The 14100-nt window shown below is 42.0% G+C and overlaps 1 protein-coding gene across 3 annotated transcripts; it reads left to right on the top strand.

Moving 5' to 3' along the window:
* Positions 1-5624: 5624 nt before the first annotated feature.
* marchf7 (membrane-associated ring finger (C3HC4) 7) lies at positions 5625-13730 on the top strand. Of its 3 annotated transcripts, none has more exons than XM_047580626.1 (11): positions 5625-5782; positions 7903-8102; positions 9285-9428; positions 9533-9704; positions 10247-10432; positions 10523-11687; positions 11903-12072; positions 12178-12281; positions 12509-12665; positions 12843-12891; positions 13042-13730. In XM_047580626.1, exons 2-10 carry the CDS (start codon positions 7917-7919, stop codon positions 12869-12871), a joined length of 2313 nt encoding a protein of 770 aa, XP_047436582.1. In that variant the 5' UTR covers positions 5625-5782; positions 7903-7916; the 3' UTR covers positions 12872-12891; positions 13042-13730. The 3 variants fall into 3 exon arrangements, with proteins under 3 accessions (XP_047436582.1, XP_047436581.1, XP_047436580.1); XM_047580624.1 differs by having other exon boundaries at positions 5626-5782; positions 12509-12613; XM_047580625.1 differs by lacking the exon at positions 12843-12891 and having other exon boundaries at positions 12509-12613.
* Positions 13731-14100: the final 370 nt, after the last annotated feature.

Here is a 14100-nt window from a genome sequence, read left to right as displayed (position 1 = left end):
GCTGCAAATGGTAATGCCTGCTCAATCCAGGGCTGACATGAGCTCATCACCAACAAAGACGTCGCACTGATAGCAGACATACATACAGCCACACTCCACACTCCCATGGCCTGTCCTTCTACGCAATCTGTGACCCTTTAAAAATACATTACATGGCGAGCAAGTTTGCGAAAGCAACACAATATAGGACGGTCCCCAAGGACAACAACCCACAATGCGTGCTTGGAAAGTGCACTTGCATGTTTATTTCGAAGAATACTCTGGAAATAACTCATAACCTTAGCCTGGATACTCTTTTCATTCCTAGACATTCCTCCGAAAGGCACGGACTCTTGCACTTTGTGCTCTTGAAGACACTGAGCTTGTATTGTGGCTCTCCTATAAGCCAGCCTTTGTGGTATTCATGCGTCTCCACAAACAGTGAGAGGGAGGAAGGGAGAGAGAGAGAGAGAGAGGAAACAGATTCTCAAGACCTGGACGAGCCGTGGGAAAAGAGGGGTCTTGTAGAGGAAAAGCAGAAATGTCTCAGGACATTCCTTTGTGATTACACAGTGCTGGACAGACATTCTTGCAGTTATTCTGTCGTGCTGCTCCACTTGAAGCCAGTTTCACAAATCAAAACATCAACATGTTTTTTTTTTTGTTTTTTTTTTAATTATTACTACTGCAGCTGTTTTCAGACATGCAACGATGTTTTTAGAGCAGTTTGATTTGGGTGAGTGATAGAGAAACCACACACACACACACACACACACACAAAAAAAAAAAAACCTCAGGGAAAAGTCCACCATCAATTTGCAATAATTATGCATTTCCTTTGTACGCTGGGAAACTTTGATGTTTGGCCAATGCTCTCCTGTAGAGCCGAAATAAAAGAACAACAGCTCAAAGAGACAGGTAAGTATCCATCTCATATCCGCGGCTCATACATAAGAGGATTCGAGCAAGAGGAGGGCATTGTGCGCAAATCTCAGGTTACATGCCCAGGATCTCGGCTGAAAGAGTTAGCTGCCCCCAGTGGAAAAAAAAACAACATGTTCCTCCCTTGTCACAGCCACCATGAATGAGAAACAGCTCCGAGGAATGCTCCATTATCATCCTATCAGCAGCACTGGGGGAGGAGAGCTTCCAGTCTCCCTTCACTTAGCAGTGTGCAGAATTGTGCGTCTGAAGGAGGAAAAGAGGAGTGAGTGGCATTGGCCTATAGACCCGCAATTGGGTTGAGCAGCCTCCTCCCCAACTCACCAGACCTTGCACTTCCTCATTTGTCTAGGTCAGGCGTCCTTTTTGTCAGCAATTAATCTGCAGCTCCACCCTCCTATATTTATCCCTTTCACTCTGTTTCTCCTTCACCTCTTGTTCTGTTAGCCTTGGCTAGATTTACACTCGGTTTGATCACCGTTTCGCGGTTGTATACATGCAACTAATAATGGATTGCCGGGGCCCTTTAAGTGCTACATTTTACCGGGTGTGATGAGTATCTTGTTGACCTTCACATTATTATGCATCTGCTGTGCAACAATGCTCCCACTCTGCTCCAGGACTGACCTTCCGGGACCCCGACACACTTAACACGAATTCCGCGTTTGTAATTGTAAGCGAATCAAACTCCAAAGCAAACCCCGACAACGCGACACCAACAACAACTGCAAACGTGAGAGCAGAATGAATACGGGGCATTTAGACTTACTTCTGATCAACCGGCGAGTGAATTAGATGTGAGTTTAAGTATGTAAATCATGTGAATGCTCCTAATCCTGGATTTGCTGGGATGATGGGATCGGCAATGCCTTTCAAAGCAATTATTCAAATCAATCTAATTAAACCGGTTGAAATTGGCTTTAATTGCCTCCCTGACTAAACAAACACCAAGTTATGGCATTCGAGTAACAGCTCCGAAAGACGCGGTGGGAGAATGTGTGAACTGCGGCGCCCCTTAGTGGTTATTAGCTTTCTGTGGCTTTCATAATGACGTCAACCCTGGACACCACAGTGGATCCAATCTCTCCTTCTGTGCTTGTGTGTGTGTGTGTGTGTGATCTCATATTACTCATGTTGTGGGGACATAAATCTGTCTGCACGGTCACACTGTGTGGACAAGTAGTGTTTATGGTTAGGTTTAGGGTAAGCCTGCAAGAAATGAATATAGGTCAATGCCCCTTGAAGTGATGGAAACACGGCCGCGTGCGTGTGGCCACTTTTCTTCTTTAAATATATGGCTCTGACTGCGCCTCCTGTTGCTTCTGTCATTAAGACTCATCAACGCTTTTCTCCTGTCATTATCTGTCACCATCCAGTGGTTTGAAACCGCATCCTCCGGTCATAACGGGCCGGTGTTTGCCTGCAGGGTCGCGACATGTACGGTGTGCATTTATTTCTTACACTAACTGACATTGTTTTAAATCTCAGACGACGCGTCTAATTAAAAATGATGGCCTGTGCAGTCCTCTGCATCTTCTTTTTTCTTTTAAACCCATCTATTAACAGCATTTTACGTCAATAAAATGATTAAGGTGGTAACATAATTAGACTCCCCGCTTTCTATAAACCTCTATTGCCATCTTTCTGCCCAATAAAGGAAATGATGCACAAATAACAATAATAATAAAAAAAATCGAATATTTAATATGCACTTCACTCTGCATTACTATAATTATTTACAATAACGCCTGCTGCTACCTGTAATATGTGCAATTATGTAAAAGATTTTCTGCGACTGCAACATAAAATAAACTTTTCTCGTAAATAGTAATTTGGATTTTATTTGGTTTTATTTATCCAAAATTTGACACATTTATTTCTGTGATAACTTCCTCCACTGCAGAGATGAATTAAGTTTTTTTTTTTTTTTCAGTAAAGGAATAATCCACGGGCATTAGTGCAAACAACCCTCCTTTAAATGACTACAACCAGTTCTCTACATTTTCTGTGAATGATTTGATCTCTATGCTCCAAATCCTTTCAGGAGGACTAGTTAAATGATGAGGTGTTTCCCGTGCTCATGATTCTCATCAGAATAACGTTATTTATTTGGCATTTGCTTAAACACTGCTGGAAAGCATTCCCGTAGCTGTAAGCGAGTTAGGTTTTCAGTTATTAATTTTGACTTGGATTTACAGTCCCTCCCTCGGGGCTGCTTTTTTTTTTCTTTTCTTTTTTTTTTTTTCTTGTGGAAAATGTCAGAATGCCATGATGCACTTAAGCTGCATCACATGCCCCAGTTTAGTCTAAAATCCAGTGAGCTGTATTTTTGGCACATTCTATGAAAAAAAAACATGAAAAAAAAGACCCAAAACAAAACAGATCGTAATGAAATATACATTAACAGAAAAAAAAAATGAAATTGTACATTACCGTCACAACTGCTACAGTAAAAATGTTTTAATGGATGTAGTGAACATTTTAATGAGTATGCCAGTACAATCGTGGCAGAAAAGAATAAAGGCGTTTCCTTCCCGCTCCCACATTTCTAATTTCATCAAATGAATTGTATAATTTACGCCCCCCTCACCCCCCCTCACCACCCCCTCTCCCTTTTTTTCCCATCATTGCATCAAAATTCACATTTATCAAGAAGGTCATTAATTTATCCATGGACTTCTGTTCCACACTGTAAAAATATTATTACATTCAAATATCCTGCAGTTATGGCTTCAGTAAATGTCAGCAGCGTGTAGTTTAATATCAAAAGCAAATGTTTCCATTAATCATATTAGATAATGATCTCTTTTCAGAACTATATAAGAGTTTCTTTCTGTGTTGTAGATATTTAAACAGCATTTTAATAGAGGGATTTAATGAAATGTCAGATTGTTTAATACGCAACATTAAGACAATCATGCGTTTTGTACTTATATATATCTATATATTGTATATGTAAATCTAAATTTGCATATTAACCATAAATTGTTTCAAAATACATATATCAAACGTTGAATATTTGTTTTTGTGACATTGCTGGATCGGAGTATGAAATAATATGAGATTAACATTAAAGTATCTGAATGTGAATGTACTTAGTTGGCTTAACCTTCATGAAATGAGCAGACTATATTAACATCTTCATTGTTGCTTTGGACATTTTTGATCAGCGCACAACGTCAGGCAAGTCTGAAAAGCACGACAAGTCACGGGGTATCCTCCGTTTCCAGATGGATTCACTGTCAAATCTCGTCAATCCTTGGGTTGTTGGGTGGTTTTTCACACGCCTCGTCTCATAGATTTTGCAATCAGTGCCCTGTTGTTGCTCTTTCTTTTTCTTCTTCTCGCAATAATAATCATTTTGAATTCAGTAAAAGCGTGTTTACCTGTGAGAACACAGAAACTTCAGCTCATGCTAAGCCACTGGGAGGTAACACTTTTTTCAGTAGCTTCAGGAAGAAGCGTGTGAGATTCAGATTTACTTGGGCAGGAACGCACACACATACAAGGAGCACCGGTTACATACAGTACTGACAGATATAATAAGGTAAACAAAGATAAAAAGAACACATCTGATATCAACGGGACTCTTACATACAAGATAAGGTGTGTGCATAAATGTGAGCAAGATAAATGAGTATATCTAAATATAGCAGTATTTACAGTGAGAGGTATTTGTAGGAAGAATCTATATTGTACATTTGTAATTCTCTGTCTGACTGAAGTGTTTACCTGTACCTTGATGTATGTGCTGAAACTTTGATAACAAAAGGTGGAGGGTCATTTTTTTCTGTGCTTGTGTTGGCATTACATATATCAGTGTATAAACTATATCCTTGTTCCCAAACTGTGTTTGTGTGCGCCTGTGCCAGGGATGGATGCTGCCATCAAGGAGTGTGCTATGGGGTGGGGGGGCCTGGTTTGATCTAGGTTGGTGCTACATGACTAAATAACATCCACACGAATGCCAAGTCCAAAGATTTCCCAACAGAACACTGAACTGTCACAATATATTATTCACTTCTCCTGTCAGCGGTCATAATCTTGTGCCTGATTGGTGCATGCATAAACTTGAGAAAGTGAATGCAATCTAATTAAACAGTCCCACGCTAAATCTTAGCTTTGCGACTGTTGTGTTGCTCAGTTTATGTTAAAATGGCCTGGGAAAGGTAGTAATTCAGCTGTATAATGATCCATAATCCATAATGATTATTATGGAGGATGCACTGTTGTTTGTGGTGCTTTAAAACTGGATAACATTACACAGAAAAGTGTTTAGCTAACTGTCTAAAATGGTGTTGTCAAAACAATAGAAACATGTGTCGGTACAACTCAATACAATTCAATAGTACTACAAACCACAGCGTCCAAAATGAAAACAACATATTTTAAAGAAATACTGAATACCATAAACCTCCTGGAGTTAAGATTTATTGCAAGACGGTTGTATTTGAGTGTATTATCTTTCACTGGTGTACCCAATGAACTGTGAAGCGAGTGTTTTTCTACAGTCTGCTATCAACATGAGCATAAGACTGGTTTCTTACCCAAACCACACGGGGGCGTTGTTTGACTTGTCCTGGGGATCTCCTGATGTGTTGCGAGGTTTGAGATGAAGTTTAGTAGGTGGCATAAATGTCAATATGCTGTTCACTGGGTGCATTCATTTAGCTGTCTCGAAGTTTACTCCAAACACGAGGACGAGACATGTGCACAAACAACCACCTGAGAGCAATCTGTGAAACCACTCCCACTCGTCGGGTCACTGTAAATGACTTCTTAACCTTCTGCGTCAGTAGCAGCCAACACAGACGCCATCGCTCCTGTTGTGGTGTTAGAGCAAAGACGACTGGACGCAACGGTGAGAGCACAGTGGCAATGCAATGTCGCTGCTATTTTCCTTTACGTGCTGTGTCGAAATGTGAAAACAAGTCGAGCGAGCAGCCTTTAACGATTAGCTCTGCGCTAGCTCACAAACATTAAATGCCACGGCTCACGGCAGGCTAACCAGTTAGCTATAATGCTAACGGAGCTGTCAGCTGACAGAGCAAACGGAGATTTGTTGTTGTTTGGCCGAAATGTCAGCAGTTTTGTCGCCACATCTGGTCGACTACTATACTTAGCCAGGGCGTAAAGACTCAGCTACAAGTAACCTACTGATGTTAAATGTCTTTGTTAGCTGGTAGTTAGCTAGTTAGCTGCTAACGTGGTTCCGTAGCTTTGTCAGCGCTCGTGCAACAGAATCGTTTTGTTTTATTATTATTGTCAAAAGATATACATACAAACGTACAACAATGTACATGGGCAGAATAGAATGCAGTTAAAAAACTAATAGCTATAAAAGAAAAATACAGCAAATAACCAAATACAAAATAAAAGGGCTAGAGGTTCAATAAGTTCAGGCAATATTATTTTTCCATACAAACTTGTTTTGGTCGCTTTGGGAGATTAAACTTTTTTTAATATTTTCTAAATAGTACATCAATATGGCTTTAAGAACAATAGAATTTGATCGTTGGTTAGCAAATTTGGAACGGTAAATATGAAATTTCGCTATAATTATGAGAAGAATGATTACGTACATTTTGTCTGTAGGCTTATTTTTTTAATCTTCCGACAAACCAAATAGTACACGTTTAATATTATAAATTGAGAATCAACTTTGGAATTTAAAAATGGTATGGTCAATCCAAAAAGTATGAATGTAAATACATTCCTAGAATAAGTGGCGTCAAGATTAAAACAGGAAGCTTCAACGGAAATAACGGTAGGCTAACGCTAATGCTAACCCGTAGGATTTAACTGTTGTCCAATGTACGATGGACAGCTAAGCTAAGCTAAGCTAGCTGCAGGCTAGTCAAAACACCATCTTTAAAGTACTCGGTGTTTTAATGGGGATGAGGTAGTTTGAAAATTATTATAACAATCAGCCAAGTATCATAAATCATGAAGTAGAAGCCCCGGCTGTCAGGGTAATTTTTGTGTACCTCGAAAACATAGGGCGTTTCCAGACAACTCGGTGAACCTTGGACATTGTTTTGCCCACTATGTTGGCTGTTTATTTGATAATTCTGTTCATTATTGCTTTTGCTTACACAATTTTATTTTTTACTAGACAATACTAATATTTTTTATCTTAATCTTGTTTTATTTTTCTTTCTTTTTACTAGTGGTTTTTAAGAATGTTTATTTTATGTGCAACTAAGCTGCTGTGATCAGGCAATTTCTCTTGTGGATCATTAAAGTAGATCTAAGTCTAAATGACTTGGGCACAATATTAGAATCATCTTTCACTATAAGCTAAGCAAAGTGTAGCCTCCAAAACACGTTGCAGAGCTATCTTTGGCTGCAGGTGCTGTAGCCAATGTCCAGGGATCCATATCTAGGGAGTAATTAAACTGTACCACCTTATGTGAAGAAAGATAATATGTGAAAAAAACATAATATTATCATAAAATGTATCACTATATTAAATACTAATAATAATATGTGAAGAAACCCAACAGCTATATATATTAAAATAAACCCTCAGCTCTCTCTCAGGTCTTAATCAACTCTGCACTTGATTTGAGCTTTATAATGCTGTTCAATAATAAACGATCAAAGTATCGCTTAAGCGTCTAAGAGTGTGACTGTGTTGCTCCCACCAAAGTGTCATATTCATGTGACAGAGTTCATAGTCCCAAAGATAGACACTGTGGCAGGTTTCAGTGTTTACAGAAACACCGTCACGTGTGCGGCATCAACAAATCAGGCATGCTAGCACACCACCCCACCAGGCCCTCGCTAGTGAACAGCCACAGGCCCTTTTAAAGTCTGTGCGGTCAGGTGTAGGCTTCGTGTCACATCTTGCCATTGGGTGGGGAATAACGAATGCATTTGCACAAATGTTGACTACATTACATCAGCCTGTAGTTATGGATACGGTTGCCTTTTTGTTGTGCGGTACTATTTGTTGATTTCTCATCTTTGTTTCACAAGGCTGAAGGCAATCCATGATGGACTCCAGGTCTCGCAGACTTCCTTTCTGTCTGTCCAGTTCAGTGTCATCCTACACTTCCAGTCCAGCAGTTTCCTCTTCGTCACTTCGCTCCAATAGGTTGTACAATAGGGACACGGTGCTGAATAATGACCGTTTCCCAAGGGCGTCATCACCTTACAAAGCTGACCTCGACAAACAGGTAGGCTGGTGGCACACCTTCTGGCTTATTGCACAGCTGCACACTATTACTGTTTTATACACGGTGCACTCATTCCTCTAAGCATTTGCCTACAGCATACATGATTCAAATGGACTACACCACTCCCTCGGTTTTTATTGTATTCTTTTTGATGTCTCCTTTCACAGTAGATTTACACTTATGTAGAGTTTGTGTGCTTATCTATTTGTAGATGAGCACTAGTTTTTTACTTATGCAGCTCAGGCATACACGTTATACAGGATGATGGCGCCAGCTGGAGAAGTGTTGATTCAAGTTGGATAAACCAGTCAAAAGCTACAACTGCACCTAATATACTGTATGTGTCCCTAGGGAGGGCATGCAAGTACGCTCCTTTCTCGTAGGTTCCCTTTGGAGCATGATACAGTAGCTGACTACGTATATCAGTGGTGCAACAGCAGACACTTTGGAGTTCTTTTTATAGGGTAGCCTAGATTCCTTGGCCCATGATGTGTGTATTTCAGTCCTGCTGCTCGTGAAGACCTGTTTCAAAAGATAAAGTTACTACTGGCTGGGGCCCTGCTTGCTTGTTCCTGTTCTTTCCAGAATAATCCAAGCTAGAGGCTTCGAGCCAATCAACCAACTAACTTCTATGATTTTTATTCTCTTGGCTTTTATATTAAAATCTGGTCTGAATCACACAATTAATCTTAGTCGGAACGTTTACAAGAAAAGAATCTGTGTAGTAATATTTCCACATAATTTAGTGCTCTACAGTTTAATTTAATTTAATTATAAAATGGAAACACATATTCAAATGCTTTTTGACTTTTTCTTTTTGCAAAATACACCAACTTACTGCAGGCATGTACACTGTCAGCCAAAAAGTTGGGACGCACCTCCTCATTGAATAGAATGAGAAGATGTGTCCAAACTTTTGACTGGTAGTGCACATCTGCATGAAATATCTCAGAAAAACATCTTTTAAAACCTGCTTGAATCGTCTTTATTTTTTTGTGTATTGCTGAGAGTCATGGGGGGATAACAACCATCAAGAGTAGAACTTCTGGCACAAATATGCACTGCGTTACAATCGTGTTTATCTATGCTTCTTGAGCGCATAAACAAAAATAACCACTAAGAACCACAGTAACACCAGAGAGTACTAACTACTGCAGCATCTTCCTTTCTTTCCTTTTGAAGAATTCTCGTCTTCTAAGCTCGTCAAGGGACTACAGCAGCTCAGACAGTCGCTCTGCCAGCTGGAAGTTGCCCTCTATATCATCATCCTCCAGATCTTACGATCGTCCATGGACTGAATCCTCTCTCAGCAGCAGGAGCAAACTGGTACAGAGGCCGTTCTTTGTTATTCATCTACAGCAGGCAAATTACAGGCTGGTTAAAATTATTTTCCAAAATATATTCTTATCTCTGCGTTTTTTTTCCCTCAGACTGATTCTGAGGCAAGGTTGGGGATAGGATCAGGTCTGTCAAACGTCACTGATGATGGCGATACTAAGAGGGCCAAACTGTCTTATAGCAACAGAGGACTTTACTCAAGAACAGCCGGCGCCTCCGTGACAGGATCCACCTATTCCAGTAATGGGCTTAGCAGTGGCAGAGGTACGTGATACTAGACTTGTCAAACTTATGAGAAAAACTCTTGCCAAATGGGATTTTTCTGAGTTTTTAACCCGTGTACTATTGTGGTGATGTAACAGATATTAACAGTAGATGATCTGACATACAACTTCACACTGCATATAATTTCTCAAGAAATCGCCTGGCCTGAGTGGAACATGGTATTTCCCCAGTTTATTTTCCATCTGTTAAATTCTAAATTGTTAAATTTGCTGTAACTTGTAAGTGGCCTCTTGAGCAAAAGACTTTATGAATTGCCTCAGTCTGCAATAGATTTGCCATTTACTGTTTCAGATGGACATATGGGCAGAAATATCTGTGCTCATTAATAATTTGTGAAGATTAAATTTGGAAAATTACTGTCTTGTAATTAAATTCATTTGGCCTTTTGTTTTGTGAAAATGGTGAAATGCTGTAATGTACCAGAGAACTGAATCCTCACGTTTTTTTTTTCTTAATTTCCCATCAGTATTGAACTGATTTGGAAAATGAACCCAGCAAACAATTTGTCATCTCCCTGACAGGTTCAGCTGCAAAAGAAAACGACTTGCTTGATTCATCGTGGAGCTCGAGCCGCTTGCTCTCGAGGTCGTCATCTTCCTCCTACAAGCCGCTGTCGTCCAGGAGAGAAACGGAGGCGAAGAACGAGCCCAGCCTGTCGGGTTTGGGAGAAAGAAGAGTCAGGACTCCTGGATCGGTTTCCTCATTATGTAGGCACAGTTTTTGATATTTAGACAAACGCACAGTTGTTAAACTCGGCTCAGATTCACATAAACTGCTCTTCTATTCCCTCATTCCAGATCAGACAGACAGGGTGACATCCACATATGCACAGGGAGCACGCCCTAAAGAGACTACCTACTCCCCCTCCTCCTTCTCGGCCTCCTCCACCGCTAGAGAAAGCTCCTTAAATCGCCACCTCTCGCCTTCCGCCTCCCACCGATCTCCTCTGCCGCGGGACTTCGGCAGCAGAACCGCGTCTCGTTTCTTGAGCGGCTCATCCTCCCTGCACTCATCTCAGGAACAAACGGGAAGATCTGCATCCTCAGACGCCGCCTCCTCCTATTCCTCCCACACTCCCCGTTACACCGCTCACCTGGCCAGACCGGAGGCCACGCTCCCTCCGAGGCCGGCCCCCGAAGGCGGCGAGCCGGAAGGTCGGCGTTCCACCCGCTGCTTTTTGTCTCGCCTCTTTTCGCGGCGCTCCAGCCAGGACTCCTCCAGCGGATCGTCCAGCGCTCGCTCCCTTGACGACGACAGCCCGTCGACTGGGTCTGTGGACAGCGACGAGGGAGCCAGGATCGGCGGCGTGGACCCTGACGCCGGAGGGTCAGAGATGTCCCTGGGTGGCCTCAGGAATCCTAGAGCAGACCTCACTCCTATTCAGGAAAACAACAGCGATGGCTATCGTGGTGGCCTGACTCGGCCCAGAATGGCATCGTGGAGAGAGCCTGGCGTTGGCAGTAGTAATACCAACAGCAGTGGAGGAGGCAGCAGCTCCTCCTGGCTCTCCTCCTCCCTCCGAGGCCGCTGCCCTCCTCTCCTCGCTCGCCTCAGAAGACACGCCAGGAACGAGAGCACGCAGTCGACGGCAGACTTGGAAGAAGGCTACAGCCGTCCGCAGCATTTACTGAGAAGGTGGGATGACCTTGAGCATAAAGCCTCGCCGGATGAGGAGGACGAGGACGAGGATGAAGATGACGACGACGACGACGATGATGAGGAGGAGGAAGAGGAAGGAGCAGTGGGCTTGGAGGCCTTCGGTGCAGGCCGTGCCTGCAGACTGGGGGATGAAACGCTGCCTGAACTCGAGGACGTCGACTACTCGCCACGCCGTAGAGTTGGAGTGTATGAAAACATTTCAGTTCCTGTGGGTCCGTCGGGTGGAGAGAGCCACCCGGAAGGCCAGAGGGAAAAGGTCATTTCCAGTAGGGATCAAGAGAAGCTGCGGAAAATCAAGGAGAGGTAATGGACACTTTTTGTCCCCTCCCCGTCCTGTACACAGTTGCTGCCTCACTTATCCTGTATTGAACATATTTTACTGTTCAGGTTCCACGGACTGTATCACTGTCCCTCTTTCAAAAGCCACCTGTACTTTAAAAGTTTGAATATATGAAACAGGAAATATAAATATGTTCAGTATCAAGATTAGAACCAGTTTTGGTCCTTTCCTGCCACAGACTGCTGCTGGAGGATTCTGACGAGGAGGAAGGGGACCTGTGCCGAATCTGCCAGATGGGGGAGGAATCGTCATCCAACCCCCTGATTCAGCCTTGTCGCTGCACAGGCAGCCTGCAGTACGTCCACCAGGACTGCATTAAGAGGTGGCTTCACTCCAAAATCGGCTCAGGTAAATGCAGGCATCTCACAACACTCTGGTCTCTTAGGGAAACCTCATCTCATCAATGAAGTCCCAGGTTTTATTTTCATCGCCTACATCGTCAATAATTTTCAGGCACAAACCTCGAGGCCATCACAACGTGTGAGCTCTGTAAAGAGAAACTGCGCCTGAACATCGACAACTTCGACATTCAGGAGTTATACAGGACACATGTGCAAGTGAGTTTAATCCTCTTTTCATTTTAAACACACGGCTATAGTTCTAAACAAATGCATAAAAAGGTGAGAAACGCTGGTGTTCAATTGAGATGTTGAATCGTTTTAGCAGATTTAAATCAAAACTAAGTAGATTTAGAAAAACATGGAGCATTTGTGACTCTCAGGCTGTTCAGTTTCACGTAATCAGACTCGTAAATGTGCTGAAAGATGTTTGTGCCACTCTGCAGTCGGAATATGACGACTTCATCAGCAGTGGTCTGTACCTGGTGGTGCTGCTGCATTTCTGCGAGCAGAGGTTTTCAGATGTCCTCGGAGCTGTGGATGCGGCCGGGGTGAGAAAACGCGCACGACCACAGACACTTTCCTCATGGTGGCAGTTTGCTAGTATGTGTCGACACTGGTTAAAAGAGCCACGCATTATGTTGATTAAAGATAACAGCACTTCCTGTTTTCTACTCCGTGTGTGTGCACAAATGCTCAGTACCGGCGATTTAAAAATGTTTTGATTGTTGAATCGACTTCACATCTTCAAAAGAGACAAATGTTCCCTTTCTCACCCAGTTATACAACCTGGTGAGAGTTCTTCATGAACACATGGACAATCTCGAAAGTATGTTTCTCAGTTCTTCACTCTTTCTGCACACAAGCTTTCATCTGTAATTGTTTGAAGCTGCCAACATTTCTGTGCCATCAATAGCGCATTTTCACCGTAATATCGTTACGCGACTACGCAGTTTAACTTGACGTCTCCGGGTTTCAGATCCAAATGGGGAAAGCGACGAGGAGGCGCGAGACAACAGGCCGTCTATCGAGTTCTCTGACCTGGACGACGATCTTGAAGAGGAGTACTAATTGTGTGAAAACGGTGGAACGGTGGATAACGAAATAAATAAAAGTGGGTCAGGTGATTATAAGTTGCAGGGCTGCTCCATACAATTATGGTAGCTCGCCAATTTCTTTTTTTTTTTTTTTTTTTTTTTTTACACATGCTTAGACATCGTCACGTTCATCTGAAATGCAACAGCAGTGAGAAACACCAGTCGCACAGAACACCTTTCTTTGCTGGTGGCTTTTGCAGATATGCAAACGTGGAATGAACTAGTACATGAAATGTTTTTAGTTAATAACGCTGTATTTGTTTCTCTGAGAGTGCACTTTATTCAATTATTAAATAAAAATGCAAGTCTTTTTAACTGTTATGCCACAAGTGCTTTTAAAGAAGAAGACAGAAGTGAAAGCTGATTAAGCTGTGACGGGACGATGATGCTTTTGGGAGAGAACGTAAACTGTTGTGGTTGTCCCTTGTGTCTGTTTTCCTCTGAGAATATGATTTGGAAAGATGAATGCTACCCCATCGACAACCTTTCTCCGTCATTGTTTCATAAAAGCTATGTATAAACCTAAGTTTCACGCTTTTCAATTTGGGAATAAAGATTGATTTCAAATTGCCTTTTCTCTCGTGGCCTCTTTATTATACACTGTGTGACAGTAAATAACATTGACCATATTCTTTTAGGAAATATTTGGACCTATATTATCCTGTACCGGGTTTCCTATTTCTTCAAACTTAATGAAGGTCAGTGTGACAGGTTACTACAGGTAAATTGAGAATATTCTGAGGTCTTGAATGTAAAAATCCTCCTTAAAACAGAGTCTTAATACTGCACAGGCTACAGACTTATGAACCGTTTCACTGACTGATGATTCTGTCACATAACAGGAAAACCAAATGAGGCTGTGGTGACTGGACTGAAGCCATGAATATCACATCAGTAGCTGTGCATTTAAATTAAAGTTTCTGTGAATAGCTGTTAACCCA

This window comes from Mugil cephalus, chromosome 3, assembly GCF_022458985.1.
Source record: "Mugil cephalus isolate CIBA_MC_2020 chromosome 3, CIBA_Mcephalus_1.1, whole genome shotgun sequence".
NCBI lineage: Eukaryota > Metazoa > Chordata > Actinopteri > Mugiliformes > Mugilidae > Mugil > Mugil cephalus.
The sequence above is the reverse complement of the archived record's forward strand: the minus strand, read 5'-3'. Positions and strand labels throughout refer to the sequence as shown.

Bases quoted from the DNA above. Each gene is read 5' to 3' on its own strand.
- marchf7 (XM_047580624.1), top strand. From the start codon at position 7,917: ATGATGGACTCCAGGTCTCGCAGACTTCCTTTCTGTCTGTCCAGTTCA. The intron at 11,688-11,902 runs GTAATGGACACT...TTCCTGCCACAG, and splicing joins CTGCGGAAAATCAAGGAGAG to ACTGCTGCTGGAGGATTCTG. The intron at 12,892-13,041 runs GTATGTTTCTCA...TCCGGGTTTCAG, and splicing joins ACACATGGACAATCTCGAAA to ATCCAAATGGGGAAAGCGAC.